Source organism: Cylas formicarius, unplaced genomic scaffold (genome assembly GCF_029955315.1).
Source record: "Cylas formicarius isolate icCylForm1 unplaced genomic scaffold, icCylForm1.1 PGA_scaffold_12__32_contigs__length_19106922, whole genome shotgun sequence".
NCBI classification, from domain to species: domain Eukaryota; kingdom Metazoa; phylum Arthropoda; class Insecta; order Coleoptera; family Brentidae; genus Cylas; species Cylas formicarius.
Window position 1 is genome coordinate 9787586 of NW_026844225.1, and position 20480 is coordinate 9808065.

General features: G+C 34.9%; 3 protein-coding genes across 4 annotated transcripts in view; 1 reads left to right on the forward strand and 2 right to left on the reverse strand.

The window, feature by feature from the left end:
- The window catches only part of LOC132708616 (protein sidekick-like), a 505836-nt gene that overhangs the window by 40759 nt on the left and 444597 nt on the right, over positions 1-20480 (reverse strand). Inside the window, exons 3-5 of one of the 2 annotated variants that reach the window (XM_060681052.1) lie at positions 5244-5454; positions 3815-3913; positions 3401-3528 (exon numbers count right to left, since the gene is read on the reverse strand). In XM_060681052.1, the coding sequence (XP_060537035.1) occupies positions 3401-3528; positions 3815-3913; positions 5244-5454 (438 nt within the window). The remainder of the gene's footprint in view (positions 1-3400; positions 3529-3814; positions 3914-5243; positions 5455-20480) is intronic. The other variant, XM_060681053.1, reaches the window with a different exon arrangement.
- LOC132708617 (uncharacterized) lies at positions 9912-13280 on the reverse strand. Its single transcript, XM_060681054.1, has 2 exons — positions 11151-13280; positions 9912-10491 (listed from the first exon to the last, which is right to left on the reverse strand). Exons 1-2 carry the CDS (start codon positions 11194-11196, stop codon positions 10139-10141), a joined length of 399 nt encoding a protein of 132 aa, XP_060537037.1. The 5' UTR covers positions 11197-13280; the 3' UTR covers positions 9912-10138.
- Positions 14025-16499, forward strand: LOC132708615 (uncharacterized). Its single transcript, XM_060681051.1, has 2 exons — positions 14025-16430; positions 16489-16499. Exon 1 carries the CDS (start codon positions 14276-14278, stop codon positions 16058-16060), a length of 1785 nt encoding a protein of 594 aa, XP_060537034.1. The 5' UTR covers positions 14025-14275; the 3' UTR covers positions 16061-16430; positions 16489-16499.

A 20480-nucleotide genomic window follows, 5' to 3' on the forward strand; every position in this document is an offset into this window, starting at 1 on the left:
TCTTTGAACATCCTGGGCATCAAAGTTTAATACAATTAATAACATCCGTTACGCAGACTACATTGCGATACTCAGTTCTGACCATCTTCAAATGATGCTCAACTACATAAATGACTCAAGCCTTACGTCAGGTCTAAAGATAAATATAGATGCCTGTTTAATGACAAATGGGATCCGGACCCAGAGACCGATATCAGAAGCAGGATTGGACAGGCCCGTGCGGTTTTCCTGCTCCTCCGTAAGTTTTTAACCGATTACAGACATTTACATGGTATATTCTTTTATATGGCATGGAAGCGTGGACACTTAAGGTGTCGTCAATAAATATAATCGAAGCATTTGAAATGTGGACTCTCCGTCCTATGCTTAAAATCTCGTGGATGGAGTGGGTTACTAACGTGGAGGTACTTCGACACCATCAAAGCAAGAAGGTTGCTTATTTCGGACACATCTCATGCGAGGCAGTAAATAGGGTTTCTTGCAGCTGATACTCGAAGGGAAGATCGAAGGAAGAAGGGGCTTGGGACGCAAGGGACTATCATGGCTAGGAAATATTAGACACCGGACGGGAATGCATGACTTTGAGACACTTCGCAGTGCGGCTATGAACAGGCTAATATTGAAGCGGCCTACGCAGTACATTCTGCAGGGCACCAGAAGAAGAAGAAGAAGTTCGAAGTTAAGACTGGACTGATGTAAAATGCGAATTTGGGTTACACAGTCGCGAATTATCCATTTCAAATGATTTTTTTTTTGCTTAGAAAAACTTACTCGTTTATATTTTGAAATTTTGAGGTGGTTGAATTTGGCAGTATAGTAATGCTAAAAATCAAAACTAGCCAAACTGCCGAGAATATAATTTTCAAAAACCTGATTATTATTGTTAATATTACCATGAATCACCTTGTATAGGATATTTGTTAATTATGTGTGGAACGTGCAATTCGATATTGCGGTATATAGTGTCAAATAAAATTATCTAATAATAACTATCTAATTTAATCATCGATTTTTTGCTAAGCCCTTTGAAAAATTAGAATTATTTGATTTTTTATACTAATTCGTTTTTAATTAAAAGCAAATTAACAAACAAGTTGTATTATTGTTGTTACTTTGTTTTTTTTTTTTGAAAAGTATTAATTGAATGCCCATATTCAAGTGCATAACTCCTTGGGTGATGTGTATGTGTGGGTGATATATGTTTAAATCAGCATATATCGTCAGTCTCTTAGTCTTAAGCTGGCTAGGTCTCTCGACATTATAAGAAAAGTAAATACAAAGTTTTTTTAACCATTTCAAAGAATTTAAATTTATTTGCTTAATAATACTAAATATGTTTTTTAAAGCTGATTGGAATATCAAAATTTACAAAAGCACATTTTCCAAGCAGAAAAGCTTACTATGTAAAGTTGCTTTAGAACTTGCTATGAGGCTGATATTTTGGAATATTTAAAAGACAAAACATCAATTCATTTTAGAAAATACATAAAATGAATTAACAACAACAAACTTAGCATAAACTACTCAAAAACTGTTTTTTTGCCTTTTAGTTGCTATAGCAATAAATTCAAGAGAAGCTTTAACATCAAATCAATCTTGTAATATCTTGGAGTATTTGTTGATTGTCATTTGAGATGTGACCACCAGTCCGAATATATCCTTACTTGCACTTACGCCAATTACAAAAATTTTAGAGGTAGGCAAACTTAAAACCTTCTTCCATGCTCTCGCCAAATGGCATTAAAATTACGAAATTTTAGCATAGCGTTGGTTGACATACGAATATTTAGAGGGAATTAACATTTCACATAAATGGACCTTCAAAATTATTTATGAAAGGGTGTTATCCAACAACACAATGTTTTAATGAATCATGAAATTATGAACGTTCTTACTCAATCGGGACTAAACAGACAAAGAATAAAGCAAGCCACTGTCAAACCTGAGGTATCTGGAACGATAGGACAGAGTTGTTTTCTTTATCTCTCCGCAGCAGTTTCCCAAAAAATAGTAGGGTTGCTTAATAGAAGAACACTTTCATTAGGCAAAATCAGATTAAAAACATTTATTAAAACTGAAATAACTAGAGATAAAATCCATAATATAATGGATTTGAAGAAGACCTAATAATTTCAACTTAATTAATTATAAACGATTTATCCATTATTTGCTTATGATTCTTTTCTAGTTTTGTATCTATATTTACTCTGCAGGTTGGAATTAGTAATCTAATTTAAGGTTTATTATTTATTTATGAGAGACAAAATTTATAATTATTAATGTTTTCTCTTTCCTTTTTCCAGTTTTTTTCTTCTTTGCTTTGGATCTACTAAAATTTAAAAAAAATCTTCAATGCTAGAATTTGGTATAGTTTGTCCCAGTAGATTAGCTAATATAGTCGATACAATTTATGATGGCATAGTGAGTCATAAAACCAAGACAGAAGATGATTCAGTATTTTACCTGATTCCACCCGTAAAAGATTGGCAAAAGTTACCTATTAATAATTACGGTAGTTTCCAGTACAAAAACTGCTGCCAAAACTTGAAAGGCCCTCTTTAATTATTATGGATTATGGTGAAAGTGCTCCAAGTGCAACGATAAGAAAAGAAGAAATTATCAATTGGCTGCGCAGTAAGCGGATTAATTACCCACAACAAATTTGCCGAAAAAATTGCTGAAATGGGTCATTAAGGTTTAAGATTGCGTCCTTACCATTGTATATTTAATGCCATAGAATTGGTGTGGATTCAGTGCAAAATATTTTTTAATAAAAATATTGTAAGTGAGGCAAAGCACAATGATACTGCATCTGTTTGAAATTCAGCACTCCAGATAGTAACCAAAGAAAATTGGGTCAGTTGTATAACAAATACAGAAAATTAAGAAAATAATACTGTGAAAAAGAGAATATAACGTAAATGCCTATAAAATAATAATAATAATAAGGACGCTAAAAATATTTTTATTATTGGATTAGTCACTCAATAACTTAAGAGTTGACACTTTCAACAACTTATGTATCATTATTAATATTACTTTGATTCTGATGAATCTTGAACAGGATGTTTATTGAGTGATTTGACCAAATTTGGTCCAAAAATTAGAAGCGTACCTTTTTTTTTTTATTAAAAATGTTCAGTTCAAAGCCCAAATCTTTTACGTCAAAAACGGGTGTATAAAATTTTATAAGACTGCCTAGTGATAAGTTGCATCGGTAGTAGAAAAAAGCTATTTTTCTGTAAAACAACGACTCGAAATTTGTGAGATTTACACCCCTAACTCTTTGTACATAATTAACAGCCTGTATAAACAATACTTTGTTGTTTCGTTTCTTTTATGAAATTGTGTGCAGGATTAGAACGTAATTAAAAATAAAAAACCTTTTCGGGTTCCTTACCTCGTCATGATGATACCAAAATATGTAGGCCGGAGGCTCCGGACTAAATCTTATAGAACATGTCAAGTTTATCGTGCTTCCTTTGTCGACGTGGAGATCCGGACCTCCAAGTATCTGGGCAGTCGGAACTGAAATGAAAATTAAATTCAGTTGGTTTAAGCTCCAAAATTTCAAGTCTAATTCCAAAGCTTCAAAGCTGCCACAGTTGAAATTAAGAGGCTTTGGGAAGTGGATTTTTAGTCATACTAATTGAACGAAACATTCGTTACGACTTCGATGCACACTTTAACTAAATTATCAATGGGTAATAGCGGGGGAATTTGTGTTTGGGTTCACAAAACCATGCCGTTAAGGGTTAGTATATTTCATTCGGAAAAACCGTTAGTTCGTAATTTTTTTAAATACTAAATTAACCTGTCTGCTCTCCGTGCGTTATATTTTTAGTTGTCGTTTTACAGTTGTCAGCGCATTTGTAGCTTTCATCTTGGGGCTGTTCGTCCCCCCATTCGTTTTCTGCAAGGATTTATTATTTTTATTATTTATTTACACTATTCGAATATTCAATATATTGCGGTGTCTCGTTTCATTTTTAAATTAGAAATTCAAGAAGTAAAACAGAAAACGCAGGAACGTATAACAATGACTTTTGATAGGCGAAATAAGCCAATTTCTTTAGATTGTTCGTTCCTTTGAAAATAAAAGTATTTGATTATTCCCGATGTGAAGTTATTTCGCGTACCATTTTAGAAATATTCCGTACATTTTATCCGAAAGATACGTTTGGAGAATGCAGTAGACCAGAAATTTGCCCGAATAGGATCGATTTCTTGCAGTTTTCTTATTGTAGTTTTCATCTTTTTAATTCGCACGAGATTCGCGATATATAGAAAGAAAAAAATAACAGTTTCCATTCGTTTGAATTTTTAAAACGCTTAAACCATGTAAAAAACAACCCAAATTGTGTTATATGATCCGATTTTTTTAGGTTAAATATCAAAGGAGAGCAACTATTCTGCACTAACTTCCATTTGGGTTCTGATGACGACCGGAGTAAGGTTGCTTAAGTGAGATATCTGCCCTCTGGGTAAGAATTTGTATATGTTCGGTAGTAAAGAGTAAATTGGAATCAAGCAGGACCCCAAGGTTGTGTGCCGTATACTCAAGACTGACAATAAGAAATCTCTATTTGTATTCTTGCCAAATATCTGTAATTTGGATTTGAAGGAATTCAGTTTTGGCGCGTTTTTGATAACGTACCTTAAGAGGAAAATAATTAAGTAAGCTATTGAGGTCGCTCAAAACCAATTAACACCAAGAAGGAACAAAAAATGAAAAACAGTAAAAAAAATATTGCACTGTTGGTGGCAAGTGAACCAAGAAATCCTTTGAAATGAATTGAAAAAGAAAATGAATGATATTAAAGATTCACGTATTGCGCAGTGGTCACTAAATTTCAAATAATATGGTACTTTTCATCTATTAAAGCTATCGTAATAGCTTGACTTGAGACACATTTGCATTTGTGTTTTCTGTTTAAAACCATCCCGAAGAAAGGTAGTCATTGTTTAAAATTAAGACAGCATCCAAGCCAACACAATACGAGGGATTGCCAGTGAACGTTTTCATTCTAATGCTCGTTCTCATACATAAATAAATTTCGGGTAGTCTAACCGTCGGGGATTATAAAATAATAATTTAGTAGAAATTCTCGAGACAGCTCCGCACGTAGCTACAATAGATCTGTTACCTTATCGCCTCGGCGTTATTAAAAACTCCTTCGCATATTCTTCCACCCGCTTCTGTTTCTACGATTTGATGCTGTATAGCTGTATCCTCAACTTACCTACAACATTCAAATTGACGAAATAACTCCTCACTGGTTGGGTGCTAATTTGACATTCGTAGATTCCGGCGTCTCTCTTTTGAGCCCATTTTATCTGTAAAGTCCATTCGTCGGTTTCCTTATGGTTTTTGGCCTGGAATCTTTGATCACTCGTATAGGTGTAACTGCCGACGGTCAGGATGTGGATGTCTCTGTGGCGAATCCATGACACCTGGAACAGTTATGGCGTCGTTATAATGGCATTTGAAAATTTCGATATTCTCTATTTCTGAATATACGGGAACATTAATTAAAACTTTTGACATTAGAGCGGTAACGTTGTTTTGTGGTGTCGATATGAGACCCGTTTTTATTAGAATAGAAACTTCGACGCAGTTAAAAATTTATAATCACCTTTGCGCTACGCGCGTCTAAACAAGACTTGTTTTCCTGTTAGGGGGTAAATTGTATGATCATTTTAACCTTTACTGCTGTGTTGCTGTCACAGAAAACTATATAATTATACTCATTTCTAAAGTACCGAATTACATTTGCATAGAATTATAACCATTGTTTTTTTATTTTTATTTATTTACGCTATTTACGATGGAAAAAGTTTACTTTAAAGATCTGTAATAGTATATTATGCAACAAGTGCGGTAAACGGCAGATAAAGAGTTTACCAAACGTGTTGCATACTATACTTTTTCATTTCATCGTTAATTTTGGGTATATTTTTGCAAAACGACACGAATACAAACAGACAAACGTCAAAATTCAAACTGTGCCGTAAAATCTCCGAAAACATCCGATCGCCCCCGAACCCTCGCGGTAATTTCCCGGAAATGTCCGAAATGGCTCAGATCCGTGGTAAACATAACAAACGCAAGCTAGATCGGTGTATAATTAGGTATTTTACAGAAGGGTGTAGAAAATATCCTATTACGCTAAATTTTCAAAATTACTTTCATGCTATAAGGGTTGCCCCAAAAAGTTAAAAGTTGTATTTTCTAAATCGAACCCCCTGTATTTTATAACATTTTTGCATTATGCAATCAAAATAGCTGTCACGTTTAACCTCAAGGTTTTTAAATAATTTGAATCTTGTACTTGCAATTAACCCACTATCTACGAAGTATTTCAACTACAGTAAAGTGTAACCCCATGTAACCAAAATGTACTCTAATCTAATAATAACTTTCCAGGGAATCTACTTTTTAATTATCTATAGAATGAATGGTTTAACGCGTCCTATAGCTAATTCCTGACGCTCTCCCAGAATACACCCAATTATAGTTTTGGTGTAATCCAAATAATTATTGCTTCTAGTTGCCAGGTAGCAAATTTAATCATTAACAATTATAATATATAACATTTAAAAAAATATGCGATCAAGCAATTATTTTTAAATATACAACTACAAAGTATAAATCATTCTTGTAATACAAGAACTAGAGATAAGGGAAATGTGATAACAATTAAGTGCAAAAAACAAATAGGCCCATGAAGGCCTATTTTTATAATTACCTAGATGAGTGTTTACGGCAAACATCATTAATTGCTCCTAAAAATATCTCAAAAATTTATTCTGTCCTCTTCTATTCAAAAACTAAACGCAATATTAGAAAAACAATTATAAGAGTAAATAACAAAAAAAGGTAGAGAATGTGGAAAATAATAAGTCTAAGATTTGCATATAAGATTTATTTGATTTAACTTCTTTGTATTACCTAGGTTATATTTCATATAAATTAGTTTGTATTATTATTTTTAATTTAAAATTATCGTTTTCTACTAAATAAGCATTTGTCATTGGTATTATTTGTTATTATTTTATATTATATATTTATTATTATTATTATTAGATAACGTCAACCAGTTAATGAAAATTAACTAAAGGTGAAATAAATTTGAAGATAAACATATATATGCAACAAATTTTTGAATTGTCCACCTCACTTTTTAGTGTTACAGTGTCAAAAACGTCTCTAATATGTATTTTAACATTGTCTATTGTGGTTGCAAGCGTGTGGTAAACAATTCCTTTCATGAATCCCTATAAAAATAATAAGTTTAGTGAGATTGAGTCTGGGGATCTGGGGTTGAATTTTTAAACCCAATCCACCTTTTTTCAAAATTTTTACAAACATTGCCTAACTTCGTGATAATAATGAGGCGGAGTTCCATCCAGCTGAAGCCACATCGTTTTTCTAATTCTATATATAAACCTTTTATATAGGAAACGATAAATGGTGCCAGAAACCTGGTAAGTTAAGAAATATTGTGCTCTATTTAAATTATTCAAGTTGTTATTGGATTGGGATACATTTTTCTATGCCCTGTGCAATTTTACTAATTAAGAAATATGGCGTACCACATACACATTCGAGTTGAACACTGTTTATCTTCCAGTTTTCGCTTTTCAAGTTCAGGAACGTTGTAAATACCGTTTTATTGGATGATGTTTAATCGGAACTAAGTCAATATGCCGAAGAATTTCTCTACTAGTTCAATAACGATTGTCCACTGGCGGATCTATTTCAAATTTGCATAGTTGAACGTTAACCTCCACAAAGGAGGTATGCGGCAATAACTAAAGATATTCTAAGGTAAATTAGAATATGCCAGACCTTTGACCGTCTTTGCTATGTCCACGTCCAGTAAATCGATTTAAGTACATCATATCCGATCGGTTTTGATATCCCGTTTAGTAAATACTTAACTAAATCGTTAGTCAACTTGAAAGTTGTTATTTATGAAGTATTAAGGTGCTTGCAAGGAGTTTGAATGTTGATACAGTATATTCCTTAGGAAGAGAGAGTAATAAGACGATACACGGATTCGGTCGAAACTATGAACCACAGGCGTGCTGTGATATATTAATAATCGACTGTTAAACTGGCTTTCATTTTGGATTTATTATCGACCTACGTTGTTGGACTGGAAAAAAAATTTCCTTTATAAAACTTCTGGATTCCTCCTGCGTCGGTTTTTGTTGAGTCGAACTAGCTAACGTTTCGCCAATTATCCTATTGGCTTCTTCAGAGCTTGACTGAAACTGGCTCGCATTTTACTCAGTACCTATTTATATATTGTTTGAGGAGTACAAACACCGTCTCGGATGACTGATTCCCATATTGGTGACAGTTAGAGTCGGGGTTAAGATTGTTAGGTGACTCAGGTCCCTACCTGTCACCAATATGGGAATCAGTCATCCGGGACGGTGTTTATGCCCCTCAGGAGGAGGAGGAATCCAGAAATTTTATAAAAAGTATCACAGTAGCCTGTGGAAGTTTCTTGAGTGAGTATAAAATTTCTATTAATGAACAGTTAAATAAATTGAATTGCTATAGCTTGAGTTAATATCATCATTAAATCGTTTATTTACTTTAAAGGGGATATCGCTCAATATTATTTAGACTTAAAGATGTTAAAATGAACAATATAATATGTATTGTTCTTACGTGATTTAATTTTATTGTGATTCTTCATGACTTTCAAGGTCAATTTGCACTGTCTAATTTATAATTTGTTGAGTTTATGCAATTGTAATTGACGGTATAATTTTCACTAACTGTTATAGTTTTATAGTAGTTTGTTCTATAATGTTAACATCAAATATACAAAATGAGACGCACCATTCATTTGTTTTATTTGTTGGATAACTTCTACACACGATCATGATTTTTTTTATATGTTCACTCTGCTTAAATTTTATTGATTTAAATATTTAGTTCATTGACGTATTTATTTGCTCTCTAGTATCAACATTCAACATAGTATCTATGTTGTTCCTTTAATATATTAGTGTCTAATTTCTGGTGTTAATAATATTCATGCATTATCCGTTACATTTATTCTAGTGTCCATAACACCATTCTAATGAATAGCTCTCTCTTTTGAAAATGAAAATTAGATTTTCATAATATGGGTTTCTATTGTTTAACATCACAAAACTATTCTAGTTGGATTGTTTTCCTATTCAAATGGGCCACCTTTTAATTTTTCATTTTTTTAAGGGCGGGAAGCATATAAATTGGCGGGATCAAATTGTGAAATAAATTTCATTGCTTTTGTTTACGCGATTGGTATTATTGTCGACGACCAACGTAATTGCCGAATTAATTAAAAATAACATCGTTAATTTTCGGTTTAGCGGCATGCCGCCGTCTGCTAGAGTTTTTTTTATACGCTTCGCGCAAGGGAAAGACGGCATTGATTAAAATTTTCTCAAAAATCCCTTGCTATCATCGAAGCAGAGTCGTTTACGAGGTTAGCGCCAAATTTTCCCGGCCTGACATAGATGCAGCAAGTATGTATGCCAGTATCACGATAAAACTTTGTCTTCTTTTAAATATATATCTTAGGCTGCGAAAAGAAATTGAAGTCTTGCGTCAAATAGTTTTTTCTTGATAGCATTTTAAACAAGACGAGTCGGAAAAAATGTCGCAGATAAAGCCAATTGAGTATAGAGCAGTCATAAAGTTTTTGACAAAAGAAGGGTTAGCACCTAAAATTATTAAAAAAATGCTGGATGGTGTATACGGCCAGTAGATGTATAGTGCCGATATAAGCAACAGAAACCGTACATAACCTCAATTTCCTAACCCCCCCGCAGCGGGGGCCCCCCGCGCGTGGCGTCCTAGTGTCCCCCCTGTCTACCAGAGTGCGCTCCGCCCCCCACCCAGCTTGTGTAGCGTCCTGTTTTGCCCCGGTTCCGCCCGTCGCTGCTAGATGTCGCGCGCTTGTGTAGCGTCCTGTTTTGCCCCGGTTCCGCCCGTCGCTGCTAGATGTCGCGCGCTCCGACCGTCGTAGGCCCCCCCGGTAGAGGGCGGTGACGGTGCGGCGCGGTGACGCGGTGGATCGGGAGGATAATTAAATAAACTTGAATTTTAATACATTTTATTTTATTTTATTTATAAAATTGGTCTGGCGAGGAGTTTCTTCTTCTTTTTATGTCGATTCAGTCGACCATCCCATTGTTCCTGTTCCTTGCGTTGTTCTTCTTCCCGTTCCCGGAGGAAATCTAAATACGAAGTGCACTCCTCGCCGTCCCACTCCGTCGACCACCCACCCGGGTACTCCTGCTGCTCCTTTGTTTCTTTTGATCCACCGGGTTGCTCCTGCTGCTGGTGATGTTCCCTTGTCGTTTCATGTCGTACCGGGAATTCTAACCCCCGGTACTCTTTGTGTGATTTGAATATGTGACGCCCTAAGCGATGCGCCAACATAATATGCGACTTGTCATACGGACAAACCGCGATTTTTTCTAGAACAAAACAAAGTATGATATGTAGCGTTTCCTATAAAACACACATTTTTTTTTTTAAACAAAACTTCCAAAAAGGGGGGTTATCAAATAATTTTAAAAATTGTTTTTTAAGTTATACGCGCATACCAAAATTCACGTTTCAATTCACTGTCATTTAAATGTAAGTGTATTATTGTCAAAAGGGCAAACTGCAATTTTTTAGTACAAAAAATAAACAAAAATATGTATATATTTCGCGTTTTCCCCATAAAACGCACATTTTTGAAACAAAACTTTCAGTAATTTTAAAAATTGTTTATTTTTTAAAAGCCAAAATTCCCTATTCACTGTCATTTAAAAGATATTAAAAACGCTCAATTTAATTCGATTATTATTGTCAAAAAGGCAAACTGCAATTTTTTAGTACAAAAAATAAAACATTTTTGAAACAAATTTAAAAATTGTTTATTTTTTAAAAGCCAAAATTCCCTTTTCCATTCACTGTCATTTAAAAGCTATTAAAAACACTCAATTTAAATCGGTTATTATGCAACGTAAAAAAGATGAGTATCATATTTTAAAAACAGGTAGAAACTAACCAAAAAAGTGATAACCCAAACTGAAACCCACAAGAAAAGACGCGCACTGTATAAAGGTAATTAAAATATAAAACTTACCAGTTGTAGGGTCGTAGGGAAATGGACATCGCACTTCTGTATTCATTGCACTGAATATAGTCTATAATACACATGCAACGTATTTATACACATGCACTCCCTTCCATGGTTGAATTAAAAGTCGAAAGGTCTTCTACCCACAAGCACCAACGCCGATTTGAATAGACGCGATGTTGTCGCCAGACAACCGTGCAGGTAGGAGTCTCAAGGTCAACACGCTTTCACACGGGAACGCAACCGCTTCGGACGTTGGACGAACGTATGTTGCCGCAAAAGATCAAGGCCAACTTGCTTTCATTTTTTACAATCTCCGTATGGGATGTGGAATTTCATAACGCGCCGAGTCTAAATGTCGAGTTGTTTTGCTTGTTGAGAATAATAATTAATTGCCCCCTTTATATTTGCTCCGTGGGATTAACGTAATGGGAAAAATTTGTTGCAACGCATGTGGAGGTGTCTTCGTTTGTTAACTTTTAGAAAGTATTCTCGCACCGTATAAATACATCTCATTTTTCTCTGTTTTGTCAGTAGTTGTTTTTGGTATTATTCGTGCAACGTGGAAGCTAACTTAGTAGTTTGGTGTTCGTACAAAAAAGCAGTAAGTACCTTTTTTATTGTCTTATTTTAATTCTTTAACATTTGTTATTATTTTATAAAGGTCCTAAAGATCATCTTAGTACTCTCAACCCGTAACCGCAAATAGAATAGCAGCAATCTTAAGCGTAAGTTTTTTTTATTTTTTTAATTTTGAGATAAAATAATTAATAATAATTTATAGATGGACTTAAGTCAACTGAATCAAACCTGTCTTGCAGAAGGTGATTTTGAGCAGCCGATTGTCAAACTGCATGAATTGCCGATAGGCGTTCCGTTTAAAATTACTAGAGCCAAAATTGTTAATACAAAATTTGGCAATTCCGTGTTGCTGCAATTAGAAAATTCCGTAGTATTTCTTCCTACTCGCGTGACAGAAGCTTTCCGTCCGAGACTAGAACACTTTGCGTCGGGGCAGTACAAACTGGTCTACGAGGGATCCAAAGATATTGGAAAGCCCAACTCTTTAAAGAAATTCAAAATAATTCAAAATTAATCAACATATTATACAGGGTAAGTCTTATTTACTGTTATATATTTAATAAACCACGATGCGCGTAAAGCAGATCATTCATAGAGCGCAAATCTTAATTTTAACCTTACAAAAATTAAAAAAGCATATTTCCGACAAGTTCACTCTTAGAGATAGTGATGTGTGGCTTAGGAGACTAAATAAAAATATTGAATCTTGCAACCAAATCGTTTCTAACGAAAAGGATTTATCTATTGGGTTAAAAAGAAAATTACAAACTACAATTCAACATCTGAAAGCTATTAGAAAAATTATTCTTAATTATCAACATAAGCATTTTGGATTGGGATTACAAAGTAGTAGCCGCGAGACAAACACAAATGAAATGGTTGTATGGGAATCGGTAGCGTCGTGTTTCCAGGGAAGAGTTCAGACTGGTGTCATAATTAATTTACTTCATAAAGATTTAATTCAATTTTTAAACGATTCTCGTCCAATATTTCAACAAAAAATTAGTCAAATTTTAAAGAAATTTTTATTGCTGAAAGTAAATACCACATTTTGCGGTGAATTTATTAAGGCAAAAAATGATGTCCAAGGCGAAGTTGATGTTAAATATCTGAGTACCGGAAATGCTGTAGTTGATTTAGGAACAGAATTGAATGATTGGTTTGTTGAAAATGTGCAAGATAAAATTTTAAATCAAATGTCAGAGTTTCAGGAACGTGATTCCGGGTGGGCTTTAAATAATATTATTTATTTAGAGATTAACATTAATAAATTTGAAATGGGTAACGGGTCATCCTTCGTTGAGTTGCCTAAAGAAATTGCGAATAAAAGGGCTTGTATTAACATTAGAAATGACGATCAAGCGTGTTTTTATTGGTCAGTTGTATGCGGACTCTTTCCAGCACGTTTTCGTCAGTATTTACCCTCTTCATATCCATACTACAAAAGTGTTTTGAAAACTGAAAATTTACAAACACCTATGGAAATGAATAAAATAAGCAAATTTGAAAAAGACAATGATATTTCCATCAATGTTTATATCTTAGAGCTTAATAAAAATGAAAAAACTAGTTTTTATTCCGTGTTACCTGCACGATTAACAAAAGAAAAACGCGAAAAACATTCAAATTTGTTGTTAATACAAAATAAATATTATCCAAAAGTTAATGATTTTGATCCTGATCCGCAAGATAATGATTATGAAGAAATAAAATATCACTATTGTTACATTAAAAATTTGTCTCGATTAGTTTCCTCACAGCTCAGTAAATATAATCACAAGAAATACATTTGCGATAGGTGTTTGAATTATTTCAATAACGAAACTCGTCTACATGACCACGAAACAATATGTTCCAGTTTCAATGAGTATAAAGTGTCTTTTCCCAAATATGATTACGTTGAATTTCGAAACCATATATATAAACAAAGGACTCCGTTTGTAATTTACGCCGATTTTGAGAGTCAATTGAGAAAAGTAAATTTGAAAATTTCAGATAAAACCTCGAAATACCAAAAGCACGAAGCTTACAGTGCTGCATATTACTTTAAATGTTCTTATGATGATTCAATATCATTTTTCAAAAGTTATCGTGGTCTAGATTGTATTGATTGGTTCGTGGAGGAAATATCTAATTTATCAAAATTTGTTCGTTCAAAATTTAAGGATATTATACCAATGGATAGTGAAATTAGTCTAGATCAAAGGTCGAGTCATTGTCATATTTGTGAAAAACCTTTTTTAAAAGAAGATGTTATTGTTCGTGACCATGATCATTTTACTGGTAAATTTAGAGGTTTTGCCCATCAGGCTTGTAATTTAAATTTTAAAAAAATATTTGTAGTGCCCGTAGTATTCCAGAACCTTTCTGGATACGATAGCCACTTCCTGCTTCCGGTTTTAGCAAAAAAAAGCTATGTATCCATAGTTCCGGTTAATAAGGAAAAATACATCTCTTTTACATATTTCGAACCTGATTATAACATAAAATTTAGATTTATAGATTCGTTTAGATTTTTGGGAGCATCTCTGGATAATTTAGTTTCCAGTATGGATAAAAATGAACTATATATTTTAAGAAAAGAATTTTCCGATCTCGACGAATCAAAATTAAATTTACTGTCGCAAAAAGGTATTTTTTGTTACGATTACATCGACCATATAGACAAATTAAATGAAACAACTTTACCCCCGATTGAAGAATTCTATAATAAATTAAGTGAAAGCAATATTAGTGAAGAAAAATATTCCCACGCACAAAGTGTTTGGCAGTCGTTTGAAATAAAAAATTTAGGCGAGTATTCAGATTTGTATTTAAAAACCGACGTTATTCTTCTGGCAGATATATTCGAAAATTTTCGAAAAACTTGTATGGCAACACACGTTTTGGATCCGGCGTGGTATTTCAGTATGCCCGGGTATACATGGGATTGCATGCTTAGATTCACAAAATGTCGTTTAGAACTTTTGCGCGACATTGACCAAATTATGTTTATCGAGCGGGCTATACGAGGTGGAATTTCGGTGTGTGTTGGTAGATATGCGGAGGCCAACAATAAATATATGCCCAACTACGATTCATCCAGGGATGATTCCTATATCATGTACTTTGACGTCAATAACCTCTATGGCAAGGCCATGTGCGAGCCTCTTCCTTACGGAGGATTCGACTGGATGTCTCATCAAGAGATTGATTCATTTAATGTCATGAACATTCCAGATGAATCTTCCCAAGGATATATCCTAGAGGTAGACCTGGAATACCCGCAGAAATTACATGACACACATAGAGATTTTCCATTTTGTGCCGAACATCGAGTGCCCCCCAATTCAAAGTTACCAAAACTAATGACTACTTTGTATAATAAAGAAAAATACGTCATACACTATCGCAATTTAAAACAGGCTCTCAAAAACGGTCTCGTACTAAAGAAAATTCACAAAATATTAAAATTTAACCAATCTCGTTGGTTGAAATGTTATATCGATCATAATAATAAATTAAGAACCCAAGCAAAGACAAAATTTGGTATAAATTTATACAAATTGTTTAATAATGCCGCTTACGGTAAAACAATGGAAAACATTCGCAAGCATCGTATTGTTAAATTTGTTAAAGCGTGGGATGGTCGCTACGGTGCGAAAAATTTAATTTCTAGTCCTAGATTTCACAGTAGAACCATACTTGATAACAATTTGTTGCTTATAGAATTAAAAAAATCGGAACTTTGCTTTAATAAGCCACTTTATATTGGAATGTCCATATTGGATTTGTCGAAAACGACCATGTACGAGTTTCATTATAATTACATGCTTCCAAATTTGGGTCCCGAAAAATGTAAAATTCAATACATGGATACGGACAGTTTCATTTATAATATCAAATGTTATGACGCATATGAAAGCGTTATTAAGGCCGATTTAACAAAATTTGACACGTCTGATTATCCTAATGACAATCCCTATAATATACCGCAAATCAACAAAAAGGTTTTGGGGTTGATGAAGGATGAGACTAATGGCACCATCATTAGTCATTATGCGGGGTTAAGGTCGAAAATGTATACTTTCAAAATTTTAACGGGTTCGGTAGTTAAAAAGTCAAAGGGTATTCAGTACAATATTGTAAAAAATAAAATTTCATTTGATGACTACGTAGAATGCTTAACAAATTTTAGGGAAAAGTACGCCACTCAACGAACCATTCGTTCATACACTCACAATGTATTTAGCATCGAACAAACAAAAGTTGCCTTGAGTCCTTTAGACGATAAACGTTATCTTTTGCCGAATTCATATGAAACGCTTCCGTGGGGACATTATAAAGTGCCGTAATTATTTTTTAATATATTTTTGTTACAGATTATGGTCAAACAACTTACATTAGAAAGCCTTTGTATTATAACAATTTGCGAAAATATTAGGTGTAGTGCTGATTTTTTGCTTGAGTCACCTTTGCCTTGGAAACTAACGATACTAATATTTAAATATTATTCGAAATATAGATGGAAGTACCTTAAACAATTAGCGCTCCAGTCTGATGGCAATTCTTTATTAAATTTAGAATTCATTCTGTTGAATAAGAGATTTGGATCGTCTTACAGAAATAGCATTTTGGCAACTCCAACCATTGATTTTGACGGAGAATCCGCTTACTGTTTATGGGTCAGTTATTACAGGATAAAATATTCGGAAATTTTAGTTTGTAAATCTTGTCACTTTATATTTCAAGTAGTTAAAAAATTTAAAAAGAAAAATTTTAGACTTTTATTGGATCACTATCATTTACAGCTGGATATAAATAATTTGAATGATGTATATCACGATAAACAATTTTGGTGTCAAAGCTGCTTTGAAGAAGTTTTGTTCACTGTAGAAACTGAAGATGAATGTAATTTAATGCTTCACGATGAGAGGAAATATGGAAAAAAGTTACGCTTTTCTGATAGTCCATTGAACTATTAATACTGTGGTTTTATTATAACATATGTAACTGTAGATAAGACTTTTATGTATTGATTGTATTCCATTGTATTGCAACAAGAATAAACATGTATATATTTAGACGCTATTTTCTTTTTTACCACCACCACAACACCGCATAATAATTACACAGAAGTTTGTAATTGTATAATTTATTTATTATATACATTATTACTATTTTACAATTTCGTTAAATGCTAAATTATTAAATTGTTCTAGTTTTCTTTTGCACTCTTGAGCTTGCATCCGCGCCACTTGCAAGTCTGTATTAAAAAGCGCAATTTGTGTTTCAATTTCGTTGATATTGCACTCTAATCCCGACAACTGAGACGCCAAGTTTCTTTTTAAATTGAATGCCTCACAAATGACACTTTTTTCTCTACCGTCCGTGAACACTTCGAGCCAATCAGCGGATGACGTTGGAGCTGCAAACGCTTCACTTGTGGTAGTTTTCTTCTTCTTCTTGCGGGATACGACCGACGCACTTTGTTTTCGTTTGGTCGCAGATTTTTTGGTTTGTTGCTCTACAGGAACGAAGCTGGACGGGAGCACTTCTGATGAAGGAAATTGCAACTCGAAATTTTCCAATAAATTATACAATTCGTTGGATGTCACAATTTTCTCTTGAGCCATCATATACACGTATTTATGTCAGAACTTCTAAATCGAGACTAAATTTATTTCAAAACGTCTACGTTGTCTACCCACGAATCGTGCGACTTATCCAATCCCAACCAGCGCACGAGAACCATATTGCCTCGTCTGCGCAACACCTTTTCGACGAGATATAAGTCCGGGTTAACTGTCTTCTGCAATTCTTCTTCATAAAATCCGCCCATTATGGGTTTACCCTGCATATCTTGAAGCAAATACGTTACGGGGTTAGTAACCCGTACTTTAACAATTTTAAACAATTCCGTGGTCCAATTCGGTGTATAACCTTTGTTGAAAACGTGCTTGACTTTGCTGATTCTAACGATGTCGCCGACTTTAAGTTTACGAGGACCGAATATTTTTATGCTACTATACGCGGTTTTCAAAATTCTCTTTTCGTTGCTCTTACTCACATCGATGGGTTTCGTACCCGTCGTTCTATGTTTTGTGTTATTGTATTCATCAACGATAGAGGCGAGCACATCGATCCATTTGTACGTCCCGCGTAAAGAAAAATGTCGAAACAATTTCTCTTTGAGGGTACGTATCACCCGTTCGACAATTGAGGCCTTTTTTATGCTATACGTACTATAGTGGTTAATTTTATGCTTATCCACAAGTTTCAGAAACGTGTCGTTGTAAAATTCTTTACCGAGATCCGTTTGCAAGTTTTGAGGGTGCCGTCCGTCCTTGAGAATTTTGGAAAACGCCTTGGCGACTTCGACCCCGGTTTTGGTTTTCAACGGGCGACACCATACATATTTTGAGAAACAGTCTATCACAACCAGCACGAATTTAAAATTTCTGTTTTGTTTGCTGTAGCGATCTAATTGGGCCAGATCCGCTTGCCACAGGTCATCCATCCCTCGTATTATAGTCCGGCGGCGAGCATAATTTCTGCGTGCCGGCTTGTGCAGTTCTCGAACCAGTTGTACCTTCTCTTTATTCATAATGTGTGTTCGGTTGCGATGGAGGATTTAAAACCCTTTGTTTCAATACCTTCATTATATTCTCATTTTCGTTCGTAAGTCGCTCCATTTTGGTTACAATATCATGAAATTGCTGTGACAAAACGGCGACTTTTGTCATGTGCTTTTCCAAATCTTTCTTTGCGCTCATTTCGCTTAGCTTTTGGTGGAAAACTTCGCGAAACTGCATAATTTCATTTTCGAGTGTAGTGCTACTCATTTTCAGTTGTTCTTCAAGACGCGAGAATTTAGTTTTGTCTTCAATTTGTAATCTTTTCGTGTACGCTTCGAGTTTCTGTCCAATAATCTTTCTCAATGCAATTTTTAATAAATTACTTGTCTCATCCACATATTTTTTGTTAGCCACGTCACCGTCATCGCTAGGCGTTTGGACATTGCAAATTTTTAAATTGTTCATATTGACGTTTCCGTCTGGCATATAGTCGAGGGCGCTTCTAATCACAGTATTAGTGAAGGGTCGTCGCAGCGCGCTAGAACGTCCAAACTTGTCCAGACTCATCGTTAAACTAACGTATAAAACCTGATTCTTTTAGCTCTTCAACGATTGAAACTATTTCGTTATCATGAGACGTGTTGCCTGCGTGTTTCGACGCGATTAGTAATTTCAGACGCTCTACGAGTTCATTGACGTCGTCCCAGTATACATATTCAGTAGGAGCGTCATTATAACGCATATTATAACCTTGACCGCTGTACGAGTACGAACGCGACTGAGATTTTATTAAGGGTCGGATGACCTTGGTATATTTTGGTACAGTCGATGCGCCTTTCAGACGTCCGATCGCGTCCCTGTGCACCTGGGTAGCCTCCATTATTTTTTTATATTGTGCCAAATCGTCTTTTGTGTATGCTATGGGATCTTTCAAAAACACCAAATTATACAAGCCGCGGGTACCGGAATATCTCTCGCCGTCTACAATAATATCGCCAGATCCTTGATGAAAATCCAGCGATTTATTGCCGAGAAACCATTTGGATGATATTTTGTCGTAAACGGGTCCGTAAACAATATCGGTGTCGGGCGATTTTACCCATAAATTTTGAATATATGAATGGGAAATTTCTGGATATTGTTCCAGGTATGATTGAAGGGATGCGTTGGCCACGCTCGATGTGTCAAACACATCATCTTCCTCCTCATCGATATTTTGCATCTCAACGCTCTTATTGGGATCCGGCGTTTCCTGAATTTCTTCCATAGGCAAAAATGATACGTTAACCTTATTTTTTGTTTCTTCGTTCGGTTCCTTTTTGTGTTCCCGCTTGACACCTCGACGTTCAGTTTTTATTTCTGCCGGTGACGGTGATAGCTTTATTTTTGCTATACGTTCTAGCGGCTCGCTGACGGGTTTGAAAAGCTTCCGAATTGACGCATCCTCTTCGCTCTTACCCAATTTTAATGTTAAATACTTCTTTCGAATAGATCTAGACAACTCGTTTACTTTTTTTTTTAGCGCCGCGTCGGCGATGTCGGCGGACGTCGCCTTCATGACTGTTTCTATCGACAATTAAATATCGACTTTTATATATTTATCGAAACCCTTGCGGTAGCGTCCGTTTTTTACGTCGAAATCTTTGACAATTATCAAACAGCCGTACTTTTCTTTCCAGCACTCGGAACAAATTTGTTTAAACGTGTCGTATGAAACGTCGGGTGAGACATGTTCATCATAAACGTGACGTAAATTCATGTCATCCTGTTTAAACAACGCGACAATATTGCAATTGTCACGTATCAATTGCTTGGGTACCTTGGAGTATGTCTGACAGAGATAAATAGCGTCGATGGCCTTGTGTCGGCACATCGAAAAATACTCGCGAATTTTATCTTGCTTGTCGCACGCCACGTCGTCGAAAATAAACAGAGAATTCTCTTTCGCGTCGCTGGGGTCGATTATCGAGTCTCTTTCACTGTAGGGATAATATCCAACTCCTTTGACATTGCTCAATACGCGAGATAACAGTTGATATTTTGGTTGATACAACGACTTTGAGTAGACGTAAACATTTTCGAAACTTGCCCCGTTGGGGTTAAAGAGTAGCGCTAACATGGTGTTGGTTTTGCCGCAACCGCTAGGTCCGCAAAACACCGCCCTAAATGAATTGGGTAGCAGTTGACCGTGTTTGCT

Coding starts and splice junctions, on each gene's coding strand:
- LOC132708617 (XM_060681054.1), bottom strand. CDS start 11,196: ATGAATACAGAAGTGCGATGTCCATTTCCCTACGACCCTACAACTG. Junction 10,492..11,150: donor TCCCTACGACCCTACAACTG/GTAAGTTTTATA, acceptor GTTTTGTTCTAG/AAAAAATCGCGGTTTGTCCG.
- LOC132708615 (XM_060681051.1), top strand. CDS start 14,276: ATGGATAAAAATGAACTATATATTTTAAGAAAAGAATTTTCCGATCTC.